Genomic DNA, 27,582 nt, shown 5'->3' on the forward strand with positions numbered 1-27,582 from the left:
AGTGGTTGTAAATAAATAAAAATTAAATTAAAACAACACCAACAGAAAATTTCAATGCGAGGGGGACAACAACAACAACAGCAGCAGAAAAAAAAAGTTTTGCCTGTACAAATAAAGTATTCTTTGGGGGAGGAATGTAAGACACTCAATTTTTAGGGGCAGAAGGGGTTAATTGTTGATGGTCGTGTATAGATGCACAGGTTTTTTTTTTTTGGAAGACGAGTAGCAACAAAAACAATGATAATAAAAACTGCCACAAAGTTTTGTCTTTTTTGTCTTTGTGAATGAGGTACAGAAAGGCACACAATGTAACACAGACGACACGAAAGAAAAAAAAAACACAAGGACAACTAAAGACTCAATTCAATGGAAATCTGTGAGACAATTTACACACGTCTAGGTTATTGATAGATCTCGTGTAATCACTGTTTTTTTTTTGTTCAACTGATAGGTAGTAGATGATGGTTGTGATTCTTCTATTGTTTGGGATTGGATATAGAAAAATCGTTTTGACACTTGGGTCTCCTTTCGGGTTTAATTAAATAAAGATTAAATATTTCAAAAATAACTTGAAACAGTTAAGGAATCAAGAAAACCAAAAAAAAAAAAAAAAAAATTAACCAAAATTTAAGGGGAATGTTATACAAAAAAAAAAACAGATTGTTTTCCTTAGTAAGAAAAAGAAACAAAAAATTTCCTTGTGATGAGTTGAATTTGAAGTACAATTGGGATTAGTCAACAATCTCTAGACCAATTTATAATGAAGGGTACTTAGCTTGTGATCGTTGTTGTGGTTGTGGTTGTACTAAGGTGGGGTGGCCGTACAAAATAATCAAGCGAGTGGGACTAAAGTGGGGGATAGGAAAGTAAAAATGCTACGGCGAGTATTAAATTGAATTGAATTGAATGTCGTTACAGTAGAAATAATAATAGTAAAAAAAATATAATATAAAACGACTTGTTTTCTTATTAGACGATATCAATTTAAATGTGAAAATGAGACGAGGACAAAGTTTGAACTAAATTTAGAATCTTGTTTGATGGGATAGTTGTGATGTATAGGTGGAAATGAAATTAAGGAACCAGAAAAAAAAGGGGGATGATGCTTTTTCTTTTGAGAAACCTTAATGTATGATGTGTGTGTGTGTGTATTTGGTTGAGATGAAGTAGAAGGGTAAATTTCTTCCAACAGGTTGCTTGTCAAAGTGTGTATATAAATAGATATATGGATGTAGTAAAGAACAAGAACACACAAATAAGGATTACAAGTATACAAAAAATAAAAGTTCAAAAAAGAAAACAAGAGATCAAAAAAAAAAAGAGAAGAAAATTTGAAATAAATAAATATAAAAAAAACCAGATGTGAAACTTGTTGGAGTATTTATATAATTAACTTAAACAACCAGTACAGCCAAATATGTCATATAATAGAATACAAAGAATTTTAGATTAATAATACAATATTCACAATTATGAAATAGTAAAACAAGGAACAAGGAGAAACAACAACCACATCAAAAAAGAAACTACAGAAAGAAAGAATAAATACATAAAAAATTTTTTTTTTTTTTCACTTTGTCATTTCATTGCAATTCAAAGCATTCATACAAGAAACTTTCATACATAAACATTTTTGTAACTCAATCATCTACAACCTGGATACTTTAAAAAAAAAATTGTACATGAATTAATAAAACAGTTGATTAATAATATAACACAATCAACTTAACCCATTATGCACAGACCAGGCAGTTCAAATAATTGTGAACTAAAATCAAACTAAAATACAAAATAATGAAAAAAAATACCACCCAGTAAATATTCATCCATGTTCCTCTTCATAATTTCACAAACGCTCTTCTTCTTCTTCTTCTTATTCTCCTAAAAAATGTCGTATCATGCAACTAACACATTATGCATGATACATTGACAAATGTGTATATATATATATTACCAGATACATATAAACTTGTGACACGACATTTTGTACGAAAATGGATCGATGGAAATAAAGAATAATTTATTTTTTTGGACACTTCAAAACCACAATGGAGTGGGAATTATATAACCATTTCTAGAACCTTTCTCTTCTCCCTTTGACATTATCGAGACTTATAAAATATTATATATCTATCTATACCATTATTAAAACGACATTCAAGATGGGCTTGTGGTTGAGTAATTATTTCATTAGATTTAATCAATGTAATTTTTGCAAAGAAATAATTTCAGATTTAATGTTTGAGGATAGAATGTAGAAAGATTTACCCCTTTGTTAAATTAATAATCTTTTCGTTTTTTATGAAACATAAAGAAGTTTTAGATATCATAATCCAACATCAGAACACGCCCTCCCCAACTAAACACACACACATGTTATCGCCGACTGTACGACTAAACAGTTTATTGTGCCTTAAATTTCTTCTTCCTTACTTTAGAAGTGAATTTTAAAAACCTGTCAAGTATTTATTTTATTCTTATTAAAAATTTTTTTTGCAGTAATTTGGCTGGATTTGATAAAGAAGTGATGGAATAGGATAAAGTAGCAACTAATTTTAGTAGATGCAGCTTGCAATTGGTATTATATATTGATATTGATATTGGTTGTTAGTTGTTGCTGTTACCTATTAAGCTGATCATTATTTTATTATTTATAGGTGCACTTCCCCTTTTTTTTCTTTTATTTTAATTTAAGGGGGAAATAGGAAACACTGGCTGACTACATGAAAAAGAAAATCAAAAAAACGAAGCCCTTAACGAAGATCCAATTAGGGCATACCATAAACATCAACATTGATCACAACAACCAGCTTAGTTGTTTCAATAAACGACTACATTATCGAATTTCTTGTGATGTATAAATCTCATGCTTGCCTTAATTATATAGAATCTCTATATCTAGTGTCATGAAACAACTTCATTTATGTAATAATTTTTTTTTGACACTGCGACAATTCCAGCCATACTGCACATAAACTAAAATCAAATATGTATATATATACACACACACTTCATGTCGCTGCAATGACTAACCCAAAAACCAATTTATACCTCTTTGGGGTAATTTCAAAGATGTAATAATAAGAGCGGTAAAAAACTAAAACTAAATGTTTAAAGTCAAACAAGGGGAAAGTAGGAGGAAAGTTGAACAAAAAAAAAAACAACCATAAAATAGAAAAAAAAAAGAGACGTAATCTACATAGATCTAGAACTATCATATAATTGCAACAAGTGGGTTGGTTATTTTTAATATTTATTATTAAGTTGCTTTATTCTCATCACCTCCCATCGTTCCCGTAAGTAAGATAAGTTTTTCTTCTATTATTATTCCCATCAATAGCAATTCTTCTTGGATTTCATCTGGCTTTTGTCTTACCAAAGAAAAATCTTTTTACTTTTATGAGGCTTACTTTGACATTAACGGTGCATGTACAACTTGGTTATATTATTTTTAGATACTTTTCATTGGACAGAAAATAACATCAACAATAAAAAAAAATTATCCATACTTACATCATCATGAAATCCATGCTTGCTTGACTTGCTTGCTGATTTTAATAGAGAATGCCGTGCCGTGATTAAAATAACAATTGGTTCTTTTTTTTTTTTTGCAGTATTTCGTATCGAGTTTTTGATACACTTTGTTTGTTTTTGTTGAAAATTTCATCTGTATGGTAATTTCATTATCATGAGTGTGTTCATAAATCCGCCTTGATGTTCTTCGACATTTTTAACCATTTCGTAGTATACACACAGGCGTATATTTTCAAGCGAATGCCGGAATTATTAATCACTTACATTTACATTATATCCATTGATGATTATTGAATAAAGAAATGTCGTTTTTTCTTTTCTTCAACACCAACCTTGCTAAGAAAACAGCTACCAAGAAAACAATGGTTATACACAACTTGAATCATGTGACTATTTGTAATCTTGTAACATATTCAAGAATAAGACAAAATGAGTCCATTCCAGCTTTTGTTTGATCTCTTTAATGTACTTGTAAATAACTAAAATATCTACTTTTATTCGATGTGAAACAATTTTTGTCTCATTTTAGGGGGTAAAAAGAGGATTAGTAGATGATTAAAACAACAACCAAAAAATAGCTTTTACATTACCCACAAAGTTTATAGTATCGTCATCAAAGGAGAATAACCTTTCGTTGTATCATTTAAGCTTTTAATCTTTTTGTTTTTGTATTGTTGTTCCTGTTGTTCCATTTCTTAATGACCAAAAAAAAAAAAAAAACTCATCCGAATAGTTCCAGGTCAATCTAAAAAAAGAAAATCACCATCTTAAAGGGATGAAGTAGAACATGATATGAGCAATAGGTGGAGTGACTATTGTTCAATCGAGAGATAATCACACAAATCTAAGTAGTTAATTCTAGATCTACACCTTATTTTTTTTTTCCCCACTAGAACTGCCCTGAAGAAAAAGATCATTTTTAAGATTTACAAAACATGAAGGTTGTGTGAATGATCAACAAACCAATATCCATTCCCCTCGTTATTACTCCTTTTTTTATTTTTTTTACTGTCTAATTCGTGTAGTATAAAGTTATATAAATCAAGCGTGACATTATCAAAATACACTGTTGAGTTCAAATTGACAATGTTAGATTTATTGTATTTGCACCTTGCTTTTTCTTGTCCCCTGATCTCTGTACTCCTCTTTGCACCTTAAAGGACTAATGCTGACGATGAAGTTCGTAAGTGCAATCCTATTACCTTCTTCCAATTTCTCCACCTTCAAAATTAGTACAAACGGGATGAATAATGGTTCCCCTTCCACCCTCCACACACTACTCCGATACCGCTAAACGATTTTAACTTCTTATCCCGTTGGTTCAATCCAAATACTACATCCCCGGATGTGATCGAATCGACCGAAAAATAAATGCATAAATAAAAGATCATAATTTGAAAGATCTAAAAGCATCCTTTTTGAATCATCGTATTTACGGAGTTTACTAAAAACCATAGAAATGGGACATTAATGCAACTACCTTGTATTTCAAAAACAATCTCAAATAAAAGATTATATTCACTATTTGAATAAAAACATACGATCGTTAGGGTTAGAATTCTTCATTCAAATAAGAGCAAATAAATTACTAACCCATATGTCGTCTATCCGTGAATTAGAAAAGTAAAAGATATTTCAAAATTTGTTGTTTTCCATCATCCTCTCAATGAAACTCTAGTATGTATGTACATATTGCAGGGTACCCTATTAATTACACTAAAATTTCAAACTTAACAGCAGTGAACTTTTTTTTTTTCATAATTCATAATATTAGCTATTTCACTTTGACAGGTATGATGAGTTATTTCATCATTAATCTACCGATGAAAACGCCGAAAAATATAGAAAATAAATTTCAAATTGCCTCATCAACATCAACATCATTAATCTATGTATAGTAGTTTCATAACCCACAAATGACAATATGTTAACAATCTTATATTTCAAAAAACAAGACCAAAAATGAATACGTAAAAACTACAAGAATAAACGATGCATTGGAATCTTTTAGATATTTTTCGCAGTATTGATTGTTATTATTATTCAGATTATATTTGTGATTATTATTATTATTAACAATATACTGTATTTGCAGATACTGAATTCTAACCAGTTAGATATTTGTGTATTTCAAAAAAGCAAATTTCATAACAAAGGAATATCGGAAAGATTGTGTTGTTTATATTTTATATAATTTTTTTGTGATAAAGAAAACATTACAATCGAAATGGAAGCAATTATTAACTTGCTAATTGAAACAAACCCTTTATAATACCAATATCAATTGATTTTTTGTTCCCACAAGGTGACTCTTTCCAAATTATCAATAAAGTCGTCTTTCAATACTCTATTGATTCACCCAATTAACCTCAATTAACCACGCTGTAATTCCCATTTTGGTCAAAAGTACAGTGCAAGTAACCCGTTATTATTGTTGTTCATCTCTCTTTTTTTTAGTTTATACATATCAATGGTTATGCTAGAATAAGTAAATAATAAGGTTATAACATTCCCTATCCTTTTTCAGGTAATTATAAATCGCGTATGGGGTTAAGTTCATTTAGTAATACACATGATGTAATTATACTTCTAGGATGCAAGCAAATTAACACTCCAAGACCAGTTATGGTTTTGTATTCCTCAATCGTTATGAGTACTGTCCAATTGATTAATTAATTCTATGGAAATAATCAATTCTGGAATAATTCATTGTTTTGACGAAGTATACTTTTTGTGCTCAACATACGTTTCTGTCAATTCATTGGTTTATTCACCGCCATTATTATGAAATACAATAAATGAAAATTATCACTTGAATAAGAGAATGCAAAGTATTCTAAAATTATTAAGAATTCAAACAAAAGATCAATGTCGCAAGATAAGATTTAGTTTATGGTTACAAAATTATCACAATAACAGGTCCTTACGACATTTCTGCAAAGATGCACGACATCGGAAAAAGTTCAAACATGAAAAAAAAAAAAAAGAAAACCCACCTCCTCCATCAGGTTGTATATATTTAGTATTGAGAAATATAGATCCTTTGCTATATTTATATTATTTAATATGAGTGCATTTGCTGCCCTTAAAGGAAATTCAAATGGTGGATCTATATTTAGTACTTTAAATAATAGTGAAGAAGAACAAGAAGATGATGAAGGATTAATTCAATATCAAGCAAATTCATCCGATGAGGAAATCAATGATGATGAAGATAAAGAAGATTCCCCAGATTATGGATTACTACTACCTGTTCAACAAAAAGAAACCAGTACGTCTTCGACTCCAATTGTACAAACTGCTAGAATTACAATATCAAATTTTATACCAACTCAAGAAAATCTTCAATTTAATGAAAATTCGGTAATTGTAACATTAAATGATCCCTTAGAATATTTACTTATATCTGGACAATGTAAAATTAAAATACTTCTGGGTGAAATTAAATTAAATAATTGTCACGTTTTAAAAGCAGGAGACGTGAGTTATGATTTAATTGGATTACAATCACAGTCTTTACCAATCATTGCGTATCATAATCAACAATCCACATTTGAATTAATCAATTTATATAATGGATTAGAGAATATTGGAAAAGTGTGTAAACCATTGAAAAATATTGTCAAACATGAAGAAAATCAAGATCAATCATTCAAGAATTATTCATTTGAAATTGTGTTTAATGATAATAATGGAGTATGTGGATTGGATATAAATCCTACTTGGATAGATGAATTAAATTCATTAAAAGAATGTTATCAACCTTTGAAAATAATGATTATTGGAAATAAAAATACTGGGAAATCCACATTTTGTAAAACTTTACTTAATGAATTACTTCTTGAAGTACCACAATCTCGTGTTGATTATCTTGATTTGGATCCAGGACAATCTGAATATTCACATCCTTATACATTATCCCTTTCTAAAATAAATCAACTTCAATTTGGTTTTAATAGTTCAAGTACTAATATAGGGAAAGATAAAAAATATGATCATTATTTTGGGTTTACAAGTTCAATTCATTCACCAACTAGATATATGAAAATAATCGAAGATTTATATTCAAAATATGATGGGAAAAATCACTTAATTATAAATACTCCAGGATATATAAAAGGGTTTGGGAAAGAATTATTAAATGAAATTACTAAATTGATTCAACCTGATAAATTAATTATTCTTTCAAATAATTTAAATATTGAATATCCTGATAATGTTTACTTATTACAAGACTTACAGTACTACGATGTTAAAATACTACCAGGGATTTATCAACTTTCAAAATATTCAGCACCAGAAATTAGATCAATTAATAAGTTGTTATATTTCCATGCATCACCACAAGCCCAAGGAATGTTTGATTTTTCAAAACGATTATTAGATGCATCACCATTGAAGTTGTCTTATAATTGTCCATCACAATCGTCTAGTACAACCGGAATTGTGAGTTCAGTAACTGTGTTAAACTTTGACATACCAAAAGATTTTGATATTTGTTCATTAATGGAAGTATCTATCTGTGGTGTTTATCTAACAAAACAATCCTTGGTCACTCCCCAATCACCAACAAATCCAAATCATCCATATTTCTTAAATCAAAAAGATTTTGATAAAGTTTTCACAGTTGATTCAGAATTTGGTGGATTGGTAATTATTCATAGTATAAATCCACAATCTCACTACATGAATATTTATGCTCCTGATTCAGTAGTTCAAAAACTCCAAAAGGGAATCAAACAAGGTTATAGTATCATGATAGTCCGAGGAGATGGAGAAGTACCAAGTTGTGAAGTATTACATCCTAAATTAGTTAATCTTAAAATAGATTCAGTGAAACAAAAGAGAAGAAACAAAGAAGGTTTGAAAACCAATGATTTCAATTTTCCATATGTTAATTTTGAAGAGAAACGAATGAAAATTGGCGGGATTTGGAAAGTAAGAAAGAATATCATGAGAAGAAGTCATAATCATCAAAGAGATTAAATGTGAAACAGTTGTGTATTATGATGATGATGATGATTGAGCTTGCTAAAGTTTAAGGTTTTTAAAGCGATGCAGGAATAATTACGCCGCGTTATTTCCGACTCACGCGGCTCACTTCCGTCCTCCGTCCCCCGCATGAAAAAACTCAAACAAATACACGAGAAAAATTTCATCCACTTTTTAATATTAGTCATCAGTCCAATAATCTTCATCGATTATCTGCAATCAAGAAATGACGTTGACTTTATATACTGCTCCAACTGGAAATGGCCGTAAGCCTTTGTTATTTATCAAGTTATTGGATATTCCTCATGAAATTCATATGTTCAAATGGCCTGCTGGTGATCAATTGAAACAAGATTGGTATTTGAAATTGAACCCACATGGGGTGATTCCAACTTTGGTTGATGGTGATTTGGTTCTTTGCGAAAGTAATGCCATTTTACAATACCTTGCTGAGACTTATGATAAAGATGGGAAATTTAGTTACAAATTGGCTACTAATCCAATTGAATATTGGCAACAACTGAAATGGATGTTTTATCAAGCTACTCAATTTGCTGGTACTTTGAAATCATTCAATGTTTATATTAAGGTTGAGGGAAATGATAAGAATGTATTCAATTCCTATTTGGATGAATTTGAAAGAACTTACAAGGTTATGGATGATCAATTGAAAGAGAACACATGGTTTGTTGGTGATAAATTCACTTTTGTTGATTTGGCGTTTGCTGTGGGTCATCATAGAAGAAATGAAGTTTGTAAACTTATTGGTGATGATGTTTCATTCAAGGGTTATGATACCAAATTCCCACATGTTGAAGAATGGTACAATAGAGTATTAGCTATCCCAGGTGTTAAAGAAAGGTTTGAATTAAAGTAGATTTTAGTGTATTACCATAGTTGTCTAATTATACACGACTTTCTCTCGTTTGCCAAAAAAAAAAATAGTTCATGAGTTGGCAACACTCACACGCCAACAATTTGTTTGGCTGTCTCTCTCTCTCTCTCTCTAATACAAATATTTGCTCACGTCTCCCCCCTTTTTTTTTGTCTGTCTCCCATGCTGTGGCCACTTTCACGAGATTTGACAGCAACAACCCAACAACATCTTGATTATCCAACATTAAATTAACTCACCAGATAGGTCGATTATACCCAACATTATCCAAATTTGTTGCAATTCTATCTAAAATAATTTCTGAAAGAAAAATATTTCACGTCATTTAGCTTAAAATTTTTTTGACATTCTTTTATATTCGACTAATTCCTAGATTTACAATTCATTATGCTACTAAATAGAACTCAGCAATATCTTATAGCTTATTCAGCAATAACCATGGCTCTACTAAGTTGGTCGATCTATGATTCCTTATCAAAATCTTATAATTTTGTTATGTTTATAGTAGAATTCACGGATGGAATCAAACTTGGGATCTTGATTAATGTCATGGTTTTTTTATTTTTAGCAATTGATAAAACTTTACAAGTATTGATATTTGGATCTTTAAGAATGGTTGAAGTGGAACATTTATTTGAAAAATTACCTATTTTTGCCATTAATTTATTATTAAATTTAACTATGGGTGATAATAACATGATTTTAAATGTTTTTCTCATGGGGTTAAGTGTTAGTTTTAAAGTATTCCATATCATAATGTTTGATCGATTAGATTATGTAAATATTTTAATTGTGAACAAGATTAATAATCATGAATCTCAAGTAGATTTACGTGATGTGATAAAACATTTTGGATTACTGATTAATTTTTGGTTAAATTTATTTTTCATCTTTGTTGATTTTGCATTAGCTAAATTTTTAGTTTATGATGTTTTTCAAGGTATAAATTCTGTCACTTGTCTTTTATTTGGATTTCAATTTGCTGTTCAAGGTGTTAATGCATTGACTTTTTTTGCAAAATTGGCATTGGGCATTTATGAAATTGTATTTTACAGAATAAGAAAGAATGAAATAGATGGAGGACAGCAAGTCGGAGAGACCGTTGAAACAGAAAATGAAGTTCCAGAAGGTGAAAGTGAATCTTTTAGATCAGGAAATTTGGGTGAGGCAGATGTCGAAGATGATGATGATGAAGAAGATGATGACGAAGAATTGGAACTTATTTGGGATAATAAACCATACTATACCAAGGGAGTTGAAATTGCATCTTCAATTTTAACTTCTATTTCTTATTTATCATTCCTTTATTTATTAACTGTTCATTCCGGACTTTCCTTGCCATTATCTATGTTACAAGGGACTTATTCCTCAATAAGAAAAACCTGGATTGAAGTTACCCAATTACTTACATTTATAGAGAAATCAAAGAGATTGGATAGTCAATTGGCCAATGCTAATCTGGAAGATTTAGAAGCATCTGATAATTTATGTATTATTTGTCGTGAAGATATGCATTCAATTGAAGAATATCAAAGGATTTATAATAAACCACAATCTGCAAGAAGATCACCAAAGAAATTAAAATGTGGACATATTTTGCATTTGGGATGTTTGAAAGATTGGTTAGAAAGATCTGATAGTTGTCCATTGTGTCGAAGAAAAGTATTTGACGATGTAGGTGCATCAACCCCTGCATCGGCACCTGGACAACCACAAGCGCAAGCTCCACCTCAACCACAACCTGGTCCAGTTCCAATTATTCCACAAGCCAATGTTGCAAACCCACCAGCAAATGTTGATCTTCAAAGAGGACTACGAGAAATCAATGAATTTCTTCACACAATCCAACCTCAACGTCAACAAGCAAATCAACAGCAACCACAAAACCAAGGTGGAGTAACTCCAAATCAAGGACATGTACAAACTCCAATAGGAACAGGTACTGGTACACCTGCAGAACCAATAGAAGGTTCTTCGAGAGACGCACAACAGCCAGTATCGATTGCGTCGTCATCTACTAGTGGATCCTCAACACCACCATTGTATCAAGCATTATCATTACCAAGCAATGCATTAATACCTCCTGGTTGGTTATTACTTCCATTAGAAAAACCACAAGAAGGAGAACAAGGAGACGTTGATTATAAAGTGAGTCTTTCAACTCATCATAAAGCAAACATGAAATTACAAACAAAAGAATCAATTACCCGTAATATTAAAGTCTATGAAGTTCCAAAAGAATCACCTCCTATATAGTGAAACGAACATGATAATATATAATATATAATAAATACTGATTTTAATTCTATTTACTTTAATTTGAATCAGAATCAAAATCAAAATCAAAATCAAGCATTGTTTGTTGACTTTCATTTTGAGATTGAATATTTCTTTTTAAATCTGGTTCAACACTTGAACTTTTTGTACTGTATAATTCTAAACTGTTTCTTCTGGTATCAAAAGATCCAAAATTATTATTGTTATTTACATAATCTTCTTCCTCTTCTTCTTCTTCTTCATCATCATCCTCTCCTCTCATGTTTATATCTTTCTGATAATCCTGATATTCTATCGGTTGTGTATCTGGTAATATTATTGGCTGAGTGGCTGGAATTTCATCAAATGATACATCATCTTTTTCAAGAGAATGTCCATTCATGGTAATATTATCATCTGTCATATCTATTTGTTTTAAACTTTCACGTCTTGATTCCTTTTCTGTTTCGTGTTCTTCTTGTTCATCCTCTTCATCATGATCACTATAGTGATTATAATTAATATCATCAAGTTGAGTTGGTTGATTAGATGCTAATAATGATATTTGAGATTTATTCCTTGCTTCTTCTGTTTTATCATCTTCTTCTTCTTCTTCATTCTCATTTTCACTTGAATCGGAACTAATCGCTCCCCAATCTAAATCATCTGATTCATTCTCTTGTTCTTCATTCTCACTTGAACTTGATTCATTAGTGATATTCTTCTTTTCTTGAACTGCATGATGTAAATGTTTCAACTCTTGTTCTATTTGTTCTTTAGGAAATATGAATTGCAATTCAGTGCATTTTTTTAAATAGTTCATGATATCTTTTTCAATTTTATTTAACTCCTCTGATACTTGATGTTGTGATCTTATTGGTTGATTCATTTCATTTGTAAATTTAACCATATCTTCATTTTGAATTTTCCAAGCTTCAACAATTTTAAAACCATTACATAATGAACATAGACTAGCAATAAAATATAAAACACCTTCTAAATTATAAGGAGGTTCTAAAATTAATTCATTAATTCTATTCATAACTTGTTCATAATCTTGAAGAATAAATAAATACCATAATGAAGTAATAATATACATTGGAGTCAATGTTTTACTACCTGATCTCCAAACTGGAGCAACATTGCTTCTATTATTCACTTTTGAATTAGTAGTTGCATTAACATTTGAAATCAGATAAAACGATGATAAATAATTGAAAAATTTTTTAACTTTTAATGACCATAAATTATTCTTTTGATGAATTTCATTCATATGTAATAAAATTTCAATACCTAATGGCCAAATAGATCTTAAATCAACTTGTGGAAATCTAATTAATATACTAAAAATTTTATAAGATTGTTTCCAATTTTGTTTCATTATTTGTAAATGTAATAAATTAGTTAAATTTTTTAAATGATGATTAAATATTGATTTAGATTGATCTTTATCATCTTCAATAGGTAATATTTCTAAACCATTTGATTCAATTATAAATTTTGATTTACTTAATCGATTTGAATTATCAAAATTATTTAAAAATTGATTCAATTTATTACTCATTATAATATCATATTCTTCATATCTATGATCATTTTCTTCAAATTCTTCAATATCTCCATTTCCCAGTTTTTCCAAAAATGAATTAACTTTATCAATAACAGTATCACTGTTATTCTCTTTATCTATAATCATCTCCATATCTGTTTTCGTCTTCTTCTTTTTTTTATTATTCATTCTAGTATTGTTATTACTAACTTTCTTAGCAACATTTTTATTCAAAACATTAGCTAAATCATGCCAAATTTCATACGTTTCTTCAGGTTTTAATTTTTTATTCAATTCATTATGTAATATCTCCAATACTTTCCCTTTATGTCGTCGTAGTTTTTGTTTATTTGAATTATTTGATTTTTTATAAATTTCTGTGAATTTTTTAAGTTCTTTATATTTACTTAATAATTGTCTCGAGGTTCTTGACACTCTAATATGGTCTTTATTTCGAAACGTTATATCTTCAAACATAGGGTATGTAGTCTTCTATTCATAGTATTAATGTGTACTTCTTCTTCTTCTTCTTTGTCGTCTGTAGATAAAGTTCAAGATGGATCCATCAATCAAAAAGATCAATTGTTTATGAATTTTTTTTTTTTTTTTTCTAAAGATTTCTTTTGAGATGAGAAGATGAAAAGTTATACCGATCAATACAAAAATAAAGAAAAAGAAACTTAATACAATTATCAATAATCGGTTTCGATTCAACAAAGAACAAAAAAAAAAATTAACTGAATTTTAAAATAATTTATACTATTTACAGATCGTGTCATTATAAATATTACGAGTAGTCTAATCAACAAAACTCTTAGAACATACCTGGCATTCCACCCATGCCACCCATTCCTGGAGCAGCTGGGGCAGCAGCAGCACCCTTTGGTTGTGGAGCATCAACAATAGCACATTCGGTAGTGGCCAACAAGGAAGCAACACCAGAAGCATCGACTAAACCGTTCTTGACAACCTTGAATGGATCAATGATACCAGCAGCAATCATATCGGTGAATTCACCTTTGGCAGAATCGTAACCGTGGTTGAAGCTTGGTTCATCGTAAATCTTACCAACAATAACAGCACCTTCTTCACCGGCATTTTCAATAATTCTCTTGGCTGGTTTAGTAATAGCAGATTTGATGGTTTCAACACCCAATTTTTGGTCAAAGTTGGCAGCTTTTTCTTTAACTTCATCCAAAATTCTGGAAGCTTTAATCAAAGCAGTACCACCACCTGGCAAGATACCTTCTTCAACGGCAGCTCTGGTGGCATTAAGAGCATCGTCGTAACGATCCTTCTTTTCACCAACTTCAACTTCGGAAGAACCACCAACCTTGATGACAGCAACACCACCAGACAATTTAGCTAATCTTTCTTGTAATTTTTCCTTTTCGTATTCAGTGGTAGCAGTGTCATTAATAACAGCTCTGATTTGTTCACATCTAGCTTCCAAGTTTTCTTTGGAACCTTCACCGTTCAACAAAACAGTGTCTTCTTTGGTAACAGTGATGGCACCAGCGGAACCCAATTGTTCAATGGTGGCATTTTCTGGTTTAATGTCCAATTCTTCAGTAAAGACGGTACCACCAGTCAAGATGGCAAGATCACCCAAAGTGTTCTTTCTGTTGTCACCGAAACCTGGAGCTTTAACGGCACAAACTTGAACTTGACCTCTCAATTTGTTCAAGATACAAGCAGCCAAAGCTTCACCATCAATATCTTCAGCAATGATCAACAATGGTCTTCTGGTTTGGTTAGAAAGTTCCAAGGATGGCAAAATGTCTTGGATGCTGGAAATTTTCTTTTCAGACAATAAAATCAATGGGTTTTCAAATTCAACTTTACCAGTCTTGGTGTTGGTGATAAAGTATGGAGAAATAAAACCACGGTCGAATTTCATACCTTCAGTGACTTCCAATTCATCTTCCAAAGTTTTACCTTCTTTAACAGTGATAACACCTTCTTTACCAACTTTTTCCATAGCACTGGCTAACAAATTACCAATGTGAGTGTCACCGTTAGCAGAAATGGTGGCAACTTGGGCAATTTCTTCAGAAGTGGTAATTTCTTTTTTGTTTTTTTGCAAAAATTCAATAACGGCTTCAACAGCAGCTTGGGAACCTCTTCTCAAATCCATTGGGTTACAACCAGCAGCAACGTTCTTAACGGATTCAGTAAAAATGGATCTACCCAAAACGGTGGCAGAAGTAGTACCATCACCAGCACTTTCATTAGTTTTGGAGGCAACTTCTTGTAATAATTTAGCACCCAAATCTTCAAATTTATCTTCCAAGGTGATTGATCTGGCAACAGTAACACCATCCTTGGTGATTTTTGGAGAACCAAATTGTTGCTCAATCAAAACATTACGACCCTTTGGACCTAAAGTGACAGAGACAGCATCAGCTAAAGTGTTGACACCTTTCAACAAGGCAGCTCTACCTTCAACTCCGAATTTCAATTCTTTGTGGGACAAGTGACGAACAAAAGTCTTGATAGATGATCTAGTGTTGGATCTTAACATGATTAATTCAAAACAATGATGATGATGATACTAAAATGTGTTCAACAACAGTAAGAGTTTTTTCAATTAAAAAAAAAAAAGAAGTAAATTGAAAGAAAGAAAAATTTTCTGAGTTGATGAAAAATTTCGGATATTTGAGCGGACAAAGGAAGAAGAAGACGACTGGCACCTCGCTGGTTTGAGGAGGGCGGGATTAGAGACGAGAGCGACCAACAGAAAAAAAATTTTTCCAGAAAATTCTGTGGTGGTGATAATTTATTATGGTCGTGTACCCTGGCCCCCGGGGGAAAGTTGGGTTTATTTTATGACTAATCAATATGGTTTACCAGTCGTATATAATAGTTTGGGTGCAAAATGTATAAACTAATGCATTGAGAAACACAGGACGGCAATTCTCAAATCATCCTGGTTTTACAGCTACCAATAGAAATTGATTTTGTTTTGATTTTGAATATAAATTGGTCAATATTCTGTACGAAAAATAATTCGATACCCCGGATTTACATTCATAAATTCTACAACGTTTTTTACGTACTCTTATTTACAATAATGATTATATATTGCACTATAACAATTGTCCCCAAGACCCACCCTCCCAATTAACCACTTTTCTTCTTCTTCTTCTCCTTTCCTCCCTTCCAAATCGAAACCTCTTGCTCCCGAAGAAGACAAAAGGAAACAATCAAAGTTTTCAAAAAAATATGATAATTTTTTCTGTTTATAAACTGAATAACTGAATCTGAATAATAATAATTTACTGAATAACTGATAAAAATAATTGAAAAATAGAACTATTAGGTAATAGGGGGGAGGTGGTTGGAAGGAAAGGAAAGAAAAGGAAAAAGTTAATTAGTACCAACAAAATGCTAGTGTGATAATAATACAAATTTAAATCTCAATCAAATCAATTTCCCAAGTAAGTTCCTGTAGTTTTGTATCCAATTCTTGAATTTGTTTTCTTACATCTTCAGCTTTAGTATCATATACTTCAATGTCAACAAATGATTTAAACCGTATTTCATCTATGGATTCCAAGTCTTTCTCTTGGCCCTTTTCGACAATCTTCTCAAGTAGCTCTAACTTTTTCTTCAAGAACTTGCGGTGTATTAAAACCTCACCAATAGTCTTTGCCTTTGTTAGACAAAGTGTTCCATCTTTTATTTCAACAGTGTTATTTGTATAATTTGTGGACATTGCTAGTCGGTACAATTCAGTAGTTTTAGCAACAAATTCGTCATATTTTTTATCAACATTATATAATGGAGTTTTACCTTCTTGTAAAATCAACGATTGACGAATTTTTGAGTCTATTCTAGAAGTTTCTGAATTTAACACTTCTCGTAGTTTCAAGGCTTCTGCTAACTTCATGTTATAGTTGGTGATTATGATTGTTTGTTTGTGCTAATGATTTAAAAGAATTGAAACGGGGTTTTGAGAAAGAGAGAAATAACCCCGTATTTATACCCCCACATTATTTAACTCTCTTTATACATCTCCTTACTAGTCTGTTTAGTATACAAGATGACCTGATAATGTTTGTAAGTTAAAGTGAGTCATCATCTTGACGATGCAGATAGCAATAGTATCTATAATAAACAGATAATATGACTAACAACAACAAATAAACAACAAACTATCGCGATTAGTCATCAAAACAATAACAAACAAGATTTGAATCCACTATATTTATATCCTACTATCAAATCACTTCTTTTGTAATTTAATTTTCTATCGAGTTACTATACATATACATTATAAATCATGAATTTGATAGAAGCATTAAAATTACAATCACAATTAACCAAACAAACAAATGAATTATCTGTTTTGATAGAAAAATGTTGTCAGGCACAAGAAGGTGATGAACCTCCATTTGATCCAAATCAATTATTTCAAGAATATGAAGATCTTTTACAAGAATTAATTGAATTATCAATAAGAATTCAAACAACTAATAATATCATCAAATTTAAATATCTAGATAATCCCACACCAAGATCAATGACCCAAGCTTTGGCAGATGTAAGTAAACTTGAAGCCCTACGTTATTCGGCTTCTAGAATTGTTAATAACGGTATCATAACTCGAGGATATAGTAATAAGAAAATAAAAGATGTGGCGTATGCCGATGTTGTGAAGTATCATAAGATTTCAAATGAGTTTGATAAACAGCTAAATTCTTTGTCGTTAAGCATACAGAATGCAAATCATGAATTTGAGTTGATATAATCATTTAAGATTGTTGTTACTATATATATATTTATATAATTTCATTGTTTTCTAATTACTGCTTTGTTTTTGTAGGTAGTGCTTGTTTAAAAATGTACATTTATTCATATCCCGTCTAATAATGATGTTTAACAACATGTACTTGAACCTTGATTGGTGTCTGTATTATTGTCAATACTTATATCAACAGTTTCTGGATGATTATTTTTGTTATTAGCATCTTCAGAGTTTTCATCTTGATTAAATTCAGGTAATGATTGGGCAATTTTCTTGAATAACAACTTGACGTTATGATTGGCTTTTGTAGAAGTTTCAATGAAAAATCTAGCACCAATTTTATTTTGTAAAATTTCAACATCTTCTAAACTAACTTGTCGTTTATCAGTTGCTAAATCCAGTTTATTACCCACCAATACTATTATAACATCATCACCTCTTTCTAATTTAACGTCTTTAATCCACTTATCTAAATTATCAAATGATTTCTTATTAGTTATATCATAACATATTACAGCAACATGTGAGTCTCGAATATATGATGGAATTAATGATCGAAATCTTTCTTGTCCTGCAGTATCCCATAGTTGTAATCTTATAGTTTTACCTTCTTCTAAATACATAGTTTTAGATAAAAAATCAATACCAATAGTAGCAGCATATGTTTCATCAAATGTATCATACATGAATCTAGTGATCAATGAAGTTTTACCAACACTTTGATCTCCAAGGAAAACAATCTTGTATTTCTTTAGTAAATTTGATTTGTCTGAACTCATGATTTGAAACAATGAACGATATTAATTATATAAGTATCTCTATCTTTCTAATAACAATATTATTATCAAGTATTAGTCGGTATGTTTATTGATCTAGATCAAACCCAATCCAGGCAAATTGCAGTTGTTTTTCTTTTTCTTTAATTTTTAATCATTTTTTTTTCTCTTTTTTCATTTATGGCTTGGTGGCATTTTTGGCGAGAACAAAATGTTGAGGGAAGAAGAAAAAAGAAAAAAAAATTCTAATGAAGATGTCACAAGTGATACTAATAGAAGGCAAGTTGATCCTCATTTTCAAGACAAGACTAACATAAAACAATCATGGATGACGCAGAATTAAATGCAATTAGACAAGCAAGATTAGCAGAACTACAGAAGAATGCCAGTGGAGGAGGAAGTTCATCAGGAAATGGTGGCTCAAATCCACAACAACTGGCTAATAATAGCATGGCAGCAAGTGTTTTAGGAAGAGTTTTAGAAACTGAAGCAAGAGAAAGATTGAGTAGAGTAAGAATTGTTAGACCAGACAGGGCTCAGGCTGTTGAGAATTATATCTTGAAATTGTATTCAATGGGTCAAATTCGTCAAAAATTGACGGAAAAGGATGTTGTGCAAATCTTGGATGGTATTAGTAGAGATACTCAACAAAAACAACAAACTAAGATTACATTTGATAGAAAGAATGTCCTTGATGATGACGATGATCTTGGTGATGATGATGATGATTTCTTTGACTAATCTGGATGTTGTCATATGTCTATATAGTTTAATATATACCTGCATATAGCGTGTCTCATTTTTTTTTTTTTTTCGTTTTTCAGTGTCGCGTTTTTTTTTTTTTTTGTATGGGCAAATGAACTGCACTGCACTGCACCACTCCAAACCAAATCAAACAAAAAATCAAAACAAAACAAAACAAAACAAACAAAACAAAAAAAATTTTTGGAAATCAAAACATACTCTATCAAAACAATCAACAATAGCTACAACTTTTCTTTAAGGGGTATTCTTGTATAACATGTCAAATATTCAAGTGATAGTTAGATGTCGAGGACGAAATTCTCAAGAAATAACAGCAAAATCCCCTATAGTTGTGGAATTATCCAATGATAACTTTTCAATAACTGAACCATACATTACTTTAAATCAACCTGTTCGTGCTACATCCCCATCTTTAGAAAATGGACAGAAGAGAACTTATAAATTTGATCAAATATATGGATCACAAGCTGATCAATCTTTGATATATTCTCAAATTGGCCACCCTTTACTATCGGATTTTTTACAAGGCATCAATGTCACAATATTAGCCTATGGCCAAACTGGGACTGGTAAAACCTATACTATGAGTGGATTGGATAATAATAATGTTCTTGATGAAAATTCAGATATTGCAGGAATAATACCTAGGTTGTTATTTGAACTATTTGAGAAATTGAATAAACTTGAACATGAAAATAAACAAGACTATATGGTTAAAATATCATATTTGGAAATATATAATGAAGAATTGATTGATTTGTTGAGTAATGGAAATGGGAATAATAGGAAGCTTAGAATTCATGAAAAGACAATAGGTAAAAGTAAATCCATTGGAATCCAGAATCTAACAGAATTTTGTATTAGTGATTACAATCAAGGTATTAAATATTTGAAAATGGGTTTACAGAAAAAGAAAACTAGTAGTACTAATTTAAACGATTCTTCATCTCGATCACATACTATATTTTCAGTACAATTATTCCAGAAAATCCCTTCAGATGATGATTCATTATACAGAATTTCCAAAATGAACCTTGTGGATTTAGCAGGATCAGAAAATATTAGTAGATCAGGGTCAATAGTTAAAGAAGCTGGTGGGATAAATCAATCTTTGCTTACGTTGGGTCGTGTGATAAATTCATTGAATGAAAAGAAATTGCTGCATATACCTTATAGAGAATCTAAATTAACTCATATATTACAGGATTCCTTGGGCGGGAATACAAAGACAACTTTAATTGCTACTATATCTCCTGCTCAAGTCAATTTCCTGGAAACTTGTTCAACATTAGATTATGCTAGTAAAGCCAAGAATGTTAAGAATACACCACGGGTTGGTCATGATTCAGAAGTAATATTGAAGAAGACATTGGTGAAGAATTTGGCTCAGGAATTGACTCAAATGAATATGGACTTGATTGCTACAAGAAACAAAAATGGTATTTATTTGGATGCTGAAAATTATGATAAACTTATTCAAGAAAATAATGCTTTGAAAACTCAAGAAAGGGAAGATAAATTAAAAATCGAACTGTTAAAGGCCAAAGTTGCAACCCTAGAGTTTACCAAATTAGAAAACAAAGAGGAAATTGATCTGTTGAAACAAGAAATTCTGGGTTATAAGACAAAATTGAATACCATTGAAAAAAAGTATCGCCAAGCTGTGAACACTAATAATGACAATCAAGCAACCATATCTGCTTTGAATGAGAAATTGAAAAGAGCATTTGAAAAATCATCCAGTTCTGCCAATATGTTGGTTAATTTATTATCCAATCATTTGAAGTCATCTATTGGATATCTTGGTGATATCAAGAAACTACAGACAGATAATGACTCAGTAGATGAATTGACTAATTTTGAATCTGAACTTGGTAAACAATTACATGATTATCAGACACAAATAGATGTACAAGTTAAAGAGTATCAGAAGAATGTTGGCGAAGTGATGAATCAGGATTTAACAAATTATATTACTACTTTTAAACAAAATTTCGATAATCTATTAACATTCCAACAAGATTTTTATACTAGAACTCAAGAGGTTATTCAAGATTTTGGTATTGTTAATGAAAAATTATCAGGTTTTTTGAAAGATGATTATTTGGCCAATCTTGGAACAACTTTAAACTCCCGTCTTGGTAGTTTACTTGTTAATAATTTCTCACCATTAGTTGAAAATTTTAAAAACTTAATGATGAACGAAATTGAAGGAACAATAGATACAGTTATGAAAGATTATCGTGAAATATCAAATGAAGAAATTTCAAAAGAAAGAGCCAATGCATTAAAAATGGAAAATACATGGAATGATCAAATAAAAACAATATTACCTAAATTAGAAAAAGAATTAGAATCTAATACTCGAATTCATCAAGACTGTAAAACTAAGTTACAAAGCATATCTACAAGTGATGAAATTTTCAAGAGAATGAACCAATTAAAAGACCATAAAATCAAATTATCAAATCATCCAAATTTTAGCAAATTGTCAAAAATAACAACTAATATTAAACAAAATAATGAAATGATTGAAACTAATTTGGATAAGATAGATAAAGAATTGAATGAAATCCAACAGTTTGATGCTAATACAGTTAAAATATCACCAATTAAAGATACTTCTAATATTTCACAATTTAATAAACCTTCATTATCTCCTTCAAGAGCAGTGAGAGTACATAGAAGTGCTGGTACTTCACCAACTAGAATTCCTAGTTTACAAAGACTGAAATCAGAAACAGAATATCTGCTGAGTGCTAAGCGGAGAAAAATTTTACATACTTTAGATAATGTTTCCAATTAGATAATATCTCTTTCTTTTTTAAAAAAAAACTTCTTTCTCGATTTTAATTAATATATATATGTATAATTATTGTATTATTGACAATTTCTAGCAATGGATACAATTTGCATCAATTGGTATTCTTCATTTAAGGTCGTGTACAAAAGGATAATAACCAATTTTATATAAAGTGATTGTAAAAAAAAAAAACTGTGAGAAAAAAAAAATTGCTTTACCTATCTTTTTGCTCTTTATTACTTTGATACAACGTAAACATGTCATTTGACAACAACAACAACAATCAGAATAATAGTCAAGATGGCTATGATTCATATAACTCATATGGAAGAGATGAATATTATCTGAATAACTATCGAGGTGGAGGATATAGAGGTCATGGTCGTGGTAATGGAGGTTCATATAGAGGTCAAAGAGGAGGAGGAAATAATGGATATTATAATAATAATAGTTATAGAGGAGGTAGTGGAAATGGATATTATGGACATAAACATGGAGGATATGGAGGTGGTGGATATTATAACCATCATGGTGGTAGAGGTGGAAGATCATATTCTGGATATCGTGACCAAGGATATTATGGAAATAATTCATCTGGATATGATAATAACACCACTACTACTAATAATAATAATAACAATCTAGAGAATGAATCATCTAATGGTCAACAACAACAACAAGGGGAAGAAAATATGAATAACTCGCGACCTGGTTCATCTGGATTTCATCGTGGATCTTTTCGAGGTGGTAATTTCCGAGGAAGTTATAGAGGTGGAAGAGGTGGTAGTTTAAATGGATCAAATAGATCATTTAAAGATCAAATGATGATGATGCAAGATAATAAAATCAAAAATTTTAATAATCCATGGATAAATATTTTACAAATTGATGATGAAACCACTCAAAATAAATTGGAAACCAATTATGATGAATTAAGAAAAATCGATTCAAGTATAAGTGATTTACAGAAATCTAAATTAAAATTGGAATTGTCAATGTCTGTTCTTGAAAAACAAATTGATAGAGAAAGTTTACATGTTGAATTAACAAATGAAAAACTAGAAGAGTTTACTTATTTATAAACAATCTGTGTGTGTATATATGTGTATTATTATAGTATATGAACGTGTGACTTTTAATCACGTGAATATAACGGATAATTAAATTTTTCTTTTGTAAGGAGGATTGATATTTTTATTTTTTTTTTACCCGTTTGGTGAATTCTCGCCATTTAGAAAATTTTCAAACAAAGCAAAACACTCCTTGGCTGAAACTTTCTTCTCTTGTTTCATCAGATTCAACGACACGATATGTCATTTACTCAATTCTTTAATACTTATTCAGATAACCAATTGGTTCAAATTGGATTGATTTTTGCTTTATTAATCGGTGTTTTAAATTTAACTATTTTCTTACTTAAATTTGGATCATTAATTTATGATTTATTCCTTGCTCCAGCTGTTGATTTCAGTAAATATGGAGCAGGCAATGGTAAATGGGCTGTTGTTACTGGAGCATCTGATGGAATTGGTAAAGAATATGCATTACAATTGGCTAAGAAAGGATTAAGCATTGTATTAGTTTCTAGAACTCAATCTAAATTGGAATTAATTGCTAAAGAAATTGAAACTACTTATAAAGTTAACACTAAAATTGTTGCATTTGATGCTTCTACTGATGACGAAGAGAATTATTTGACTTTAGAAAAAGCTATTTTTGATTTACCTATTACTGTATTGATTAATAATGTTGGACAATCACATTCTATTCCTGTTCCATTTTTGGAAACTACTAAGAAAGAATTAAAAGATATCATTACTATTAATAACACAGCTACTTTAAGAATCACACAAATTGTTGCTCCAGTTATTGTTTCAACCGTTGAAAGAAGTCCACAAAAGAGTTTGAGAGGATTGATTTTAACCATGGGCTCATTTGGTGGATTGTTGCCAACTCCTTATTTGGCTACTTATTCTGGTTCAAAGGCATTCTTACAATCTTGGTCTTCTGCATTAGCAGGTGAATTAGCTGGAGATAATGTTGATGTTGAATTGGTTATTTCTTACTTGGTCACCTCAGCCATGTCCAAGATTAAACGTTCATCTGTCACCATTCCAAATCCAAAACAATTTGTTAGATCTACATTGAGTAGCGTTGGACGTCGTGGAGGTGCTCAAGAAAGATATGCTACTAGTACCCCATACTGGAGTCATGCTTTAATGGAATTTGGTATTGAAAGCACTGTTGGGGTTTATTCCAAGATCGCCAACAAGTTGAACTTGCAAATGCACCAATCCATTCGTCACAGGGCATTGAAGAAGGCTGCCAGATTAGCTGCTGCTGCTGCTGAAAAGAACGATTAGCTTGTATAGGATAACTACATCTGTACCTGTGTATATGAGGAATAGAAGATTCTAGAAGATGAAAGAATCTTCGAACAATTTTTTTTTTTTTTTTCGTTGTTGATTTTTCTCGTTTGATGGAATGGGAAAGATGTTTGCTCTAATTTTAAAATCACAACTAAAAACAGAATATAACTCAACCAAAGCCAACAAAGACTTCTTCTTCTTATTACTCCTTCTTTCCCCTTGATTGAAAAAAAAAAAATTAGATTATATATTTTTTTAATTCTTTCTTTTTTTATTTTTATTGTCAATTGATATTACAATTATTTAGTATTACTCAACTACAACAACTACAGTTACAGTTACAATTACAATGGTTAAGGAAAAGAAACTTTATGATTTGTTAGGAATAGATCCTTCCGCAAGTGAACAAGAAATTAAGAAAGCATATAGAAAACAAGCATTGAAATATCATCCAGATAAACCAACAGGTGATACTGAGAAATTTAAAGAGATTTCTGAAGCATTTGATATATTATCTAATCCCGATAAAAGAGAAGTATATGATAATTATGGTTTAGAAGCAGCTAGAGGTAATGCTCCTGCTGCTGATGCAGGCAATCCATTTGGTGGTGCCGGTGGTGGAGCAGGTGGACCACATTTCAATTTCAGTTCAGGTGGACCAGGTGGTTTCCGTTCAGGTGGAGGATTTTCACAAGCTGATGCATTTAATATATTTAGTCAAATGGGTGGATTTGGTATGGGAGATGATGGTTTTACATTTAGTTCAAGTGGTGGTGGTAATCCATTTGGTGGAGCTGGTGGTTTTAGAGGAGGAGCTGGTGGTGGTATGCCAGGTGGATTTGGTAGACAACAAGCAAGACCTGAACCTGATGTTGTATCAATGCCTTTGGGAGTTTCTTTGGAAGATTTATATAAAGGTGCTACTAAGAAATTAAAAATTACTAGAAAAAATTCAAATGGTTCAAAAGAACAAAAAATCCTTGAAGTTAATATTAAACCAGGTTGGAAATCAGGTACAAAGATTAATTTTGCAAATGAAGGGGATTATCAACCTGAATGTGGTGCTAGACAAACTATTCAATTTGTCATTGAAGAAAAACCAAACCCAGTATTTAAAAGAGATGGTAATAATTTGAAAATGAATGTCACATTATCATTTAAAGAATCTTTATGTGGGTTTGAAAGAGATGTTACTACTTTAGATGGTAGAAGAATCCCATTATCAAGAACTCAACCAATACAACCAGGTACTGTTTCAACTTATCCAGGTTTAGGTATGCCAATAAGTAAAACACCTGGTCAAAGAGGTGATTTAGAAATAGTTTACAAAGTTGATTATCCAACTTCTTTAACACCAGCTCAAAAACAAGCTATACAAGAAAACTTTTGATTCAATTTAAATATGACATTATCTGTTCACAATAATAGAATGAAATAATAATTATATAAAAAAAATTCATGATTTAGGAAATATTGGGTACTTTAAATGTATATATATATATTATTTTTTTTTCTAATCTTTTAGTAATTCTTTTATGATTCGTTATTACTATCATCAAGGTAACCCCGTCGCTATGGATTATTTATCATTAAAAGAAACCAACATTTATCATTTGTTATCAACACTAGAACATGGTTGAAATAAATTCGCGATAATTTGAAACCTTAACCAACAACAAAACGAGAAAGTAAAAAAAAAAAAAAAAATCACGACAATTTCGATTACCTATTACAACAGGTCCACTACTCTAACAACAACAACAACAGCAATCATTAAATCAAGATGTCAGTTATTTTAACATCAGCAGGATATGATCATACAATTCGATTTTGGGATGCATTAACAGGAGTTTGTTCAAGAACAATTCAACATACAGAATCCCAAGTCAATAGATTAGAAATAACTAGTGATAAACGATTTTTAGCAGCAGCCGGAAATCCATATGTTAGATTATATGATATACGACAAACAGGTAATTCAGGTAATGGACCTAATGGTAATATAAATACTGGGTCATCATCATCGTCAACAAATGCATCAACAAATGTAACAAATAACACAACAACAACAACAATAGCTAATAATAATAATGCTAACAATAATAATAATAATAATCCAAATGCAATGGTTGGTCCACCATCAACATCCAATACAGGACAAAACAATTCAAATAATAATCCAGTAATGACATTTGAAGGACATACTACTAATGTTACATCTTTACAATTTCAAGCTGATAATAAATGGATGGTTACATCACTGGAAGATGGGACTGTTAAAGTATGGGATGTTAGATCACCTAGTGTACAGCGAAATTATAAACATCATTGTCCAGTAAATGAAGTTGTTATTCATCCAAATCAAGGGGAGTTAATAAGTTGTGATCAAGATGGTAATATAAAAGTTTGGGATCTTGGTGAAAATCAATGTACTCATCATTTAATCCCTGAGGATGATGTACCTATAAATTCTCTTAGTGTTGCTAGTGATGGGTCAATGTTAGTTGCTGGTAATAGCAAAGGTAATTGTTATGTTTGGAAGATGCAAAATCAAAAAGATTTAACCAATTTAACTCCCGTGACTAAATTTAGATCTCATCTGAAATATATTACAAGAGTATTATTATCTACAGACATGAAACATTTGGCTACTTGTTCAGCTGATCATACTGCTAGAATCTGGTCAACTGAACAAAATTTCAATTTGGAAACTACTTTACAAGGTCATCAACGTTGGGTTTGGGATTGTGCTTTTAGTGCAGATAGTGCTTATTTAGTAACTGCTTGTTCTGATCATTATGTTAGATTATGGGATTTATCAAATAGTGAAACCGTAAGACAGTATAATGGACATCATAAAGGTGCTGTGTGTGTGGCATTAAATGATGTATAG

The 27,582-nt window shown here is 30.8% G+C and overlaps 14 protein-coding genes across 14 annotated transcripts; 10 read left to right on the forward strand and 4 right to left on the reverse strand. All coding sequences in view use genetic code 12, as the record gives it.

The window, feature by feature from the left end:
* Positions 1-6,600: 6,600 nt before the first annotated feature.
* On the forward strand, positions 6,601-8,520 carry CTRG_00609 (polynucleotide 5'-hydroxyl-kinase; the record flags this gene model as incomplete). The annotated part of the gene is made up of 1 exon (XM_002545782.1): positions 6,601-8,520. One exon carries the CDS (start codon positions 6,601-6,603, stop codon positions 8,518-8,520), a length of 1,920 nt encoding a protein of 639 aa, XP_002545828.1.
* A 232-nt stretch (positions 8,521-8,752) lies between these two features.
* On the forward strand, positions 8,753-9,403 carry GST3 (Gst3p; the record flags this gene model as incomplete). Its single annotated transcript, XM_002545783.1, has 1 exon — positions 8,753-9,403. One exon carries the CDS (start codon positions 8,753-8,755, stop codon positions 9,401-9,403), a length of 651 nt encoding a protein of 216 aa, XP_002545829.1.
* A 405-nt stretch (positions 9,404-9,808) lies between these two features.
* On the forward strand, positions 9,809-11,677 carry CTRG_00611 (E3 ubiquitin-protein ligase; the record flags this gene model as incomplete). Its single annotated transcript, XM_002545784.1, has 1 exon — positions 9,809-11,677. The coding sequence occupies one exon, from the start codon at positions 9,809-9,811 to the stop codon at positions 11,675-11,677; it is 1,869 nt and encodes a 622-aa protein (XP_002545830.1).
* Positions 11,678-11,735: 58 nt separating this feature from the next.
* On the reverse strand, positions 11,736-13,703 carry RRN11 (Rrn11p; the record flags this gene model as incomplete). The annotated part of the gene is made up of 1 exon (XM_002545785.1): positions 11,736-13,703. One exon carries the CDS (start codon positions 13,701-13,703, stop codon positions 11,736-11,738), a length of 1,968 nt encoding a protein of 655 aa, XP_002545831.1.
* A 337-nt stretch (positions 13,704-14,040) lies between these two features.
* Positions 14,041-15,750, reverse strand: HSP60 (chaperone ATPase; the record flags this gene model as incomplete). Its single annotated transcript, XM_002545786.1, has 1 exon — positions 14,041-15,750. One exon carries the CDS (start codon positions 15,748-15,750, stop codon positions 14,041-14,043), a length of 1,710 nt encoding a protein of 569 aa, XP_002545832.1.
* An 888-nt stretch (positions 15,751-16,638) lies between these two features.
* Positions 16,639-17,118, reverse strand: CTRG_00614 (uncharacterized protein; the record flags this gene model as incomplete). The annotated part of the gene is made up of 1 exon (XM_002545787.1): positions 16,639-17,118. One exon carries the CDS (start codon positions 17,116-17,118, stop codon positions 16,639-16,641), a length of 480 nt encoding a protein of 159 aa, XP_002545833.1.
* A 393-nt stretch (positions 17,119-17,511) lies between these two features.
* Positions 17,512-17,979, forward strand: CTRG_00615 (uncharacterized protein; the record flags this gene model as incomplete). The annotated part of the gene is made up of 1 exon (XM_002545788.1): positions 17,512-17,979. The coding sequence occupies one exon, from the start codon at positions 17,512-17,514 to the stop codon at positions 17,977-17,979; it is 468 nt and encodes a 155-aa protein (XP_002545834.1).
* Positions 17,980-18,107: 128 nt separating this feature from the next.
* CTRG_00616 (Rab family GTPase) lies at positions 18,108-18,755 on the reverse strand (the record flags this gene model as incomplete). Its single annotated transcript, XM_002545789.1, has 1 exon — positions 18,108-18,755. The coding sequence occupies one exon, from the start codon at positions 18,753-18,755 to the stop codon at positions 18,108-18,110; it is 648 nt and encodes a 215-aa protein (XP_002545835.1).
* A 321-nt stretch (positions 18,756-19,076) lies between these two features.
* On the forward strand, positions 19,077-19,493 carry CTRG_00617 (uncharacterized protein; the record flags this gene model as incomplete). The annotated part of the gene is made up of 1 exon (XM_002545790.1): positions 19,077-19,493. One exon carries the CDS (start codon positions 19,077-19,079, stop codon positions 19,491-19,493), a length of 417 nt encoding a protein of 138 aa, XP_002545836.1.
* A 280-nt stretch (positions 19,494-19,773) lies between these two features.
* Positions 19,774-22,323, forward strand: KIP1 (Kip1p; the record flags this gene model as incomplete). The annotated part of the gene is made up of 1 exon (XM_002545791.1): positions 19,774-22,323. The coding sequence occupies one exon, from the start codon at positions 19,774-19,776 to the stop codon at positions 22,321-22,323; it is 2,550 nt and encodes an 849-aa protein (XP_002545837.1).
* A 254-nt stretch (positions 22,324-22,577) lies between these two features.
* Positions 22,578-23,402, forward strand: CTRG_00619 (uncharacterized protein; the record flags this gene model as incomplete). The annotated part of the gene is made up of 1 exon (XM_002545792.1): positions 22,578-23,402. One exon carries the CDS (start codon positions 22,578-22,580, stop codon positions 23,400-23,402), a length of 825 nt encoding a protein of 274 aa, XP_002545838.1.
* Positions 23,403-23,630: 228 nt separating this feature from the next.
* Positions 23,631-24,683, forward strand: CTRG_00620 (ketoreductase; the record flags this gene model as incomplete). The annotated part of the gene is made up of 1 exon (XM_002545793.1): positions 23,631-24,683. The coding sequence occupies one exon, from the start codon at positions 23,631-23,633 to the stop codon at positions 24,681-24,683; it is 1,053 nt and encodes a 350-aa protein (XP_002545839.1).
* Positions 24,684-25,038: 355 nt separating this feature from the next.
* SIS1 (type II HSP40 co-chaperone) lies at positions 25,039-26,079 on the forward strand (the record flags this gene model as incomplete). The annotated part of the gene is made up of 1 exon (XM_002545794.1): positions 25,039-26,079. The coding sequence occupies one exon, from the start codon at positions 25,039-25,041 to the stop codon at positions 26,077-26,079; it is 1,041 nt and encodes a 346-aa protein (XP_002545840.1).
* A 393-nt stretch (positions 26,080-26,472) lies between these two features.
* CTRG_00622 (TOR complex subunit) lies at positions 26,473-27,582 on the forward strand (the record flags this gene model as incomplete). The annotated part of the gene is made up of 1 exon (XM_002545795.1): positions 26,473-27,582. One exon carries the CDS (start codon positions 26,473-26,475, stop codon positions 27,580-27,582), a length of 1,110 nt encoding a protein of 369 aa, XP_002545841.1.

Source organism: Candida tropicalis (assembly GCF_000006335.3).
Source record: "Candida tropicalis MYA-3404 genomic scaffold supercont3.1, whole genome shotgun sequence".
NCBI lineage: Eukaryota > Fungi > Ascomycota > Pichiomycetes > Serinales > Debaryomycetaceae > Candida > Candida tropicalis.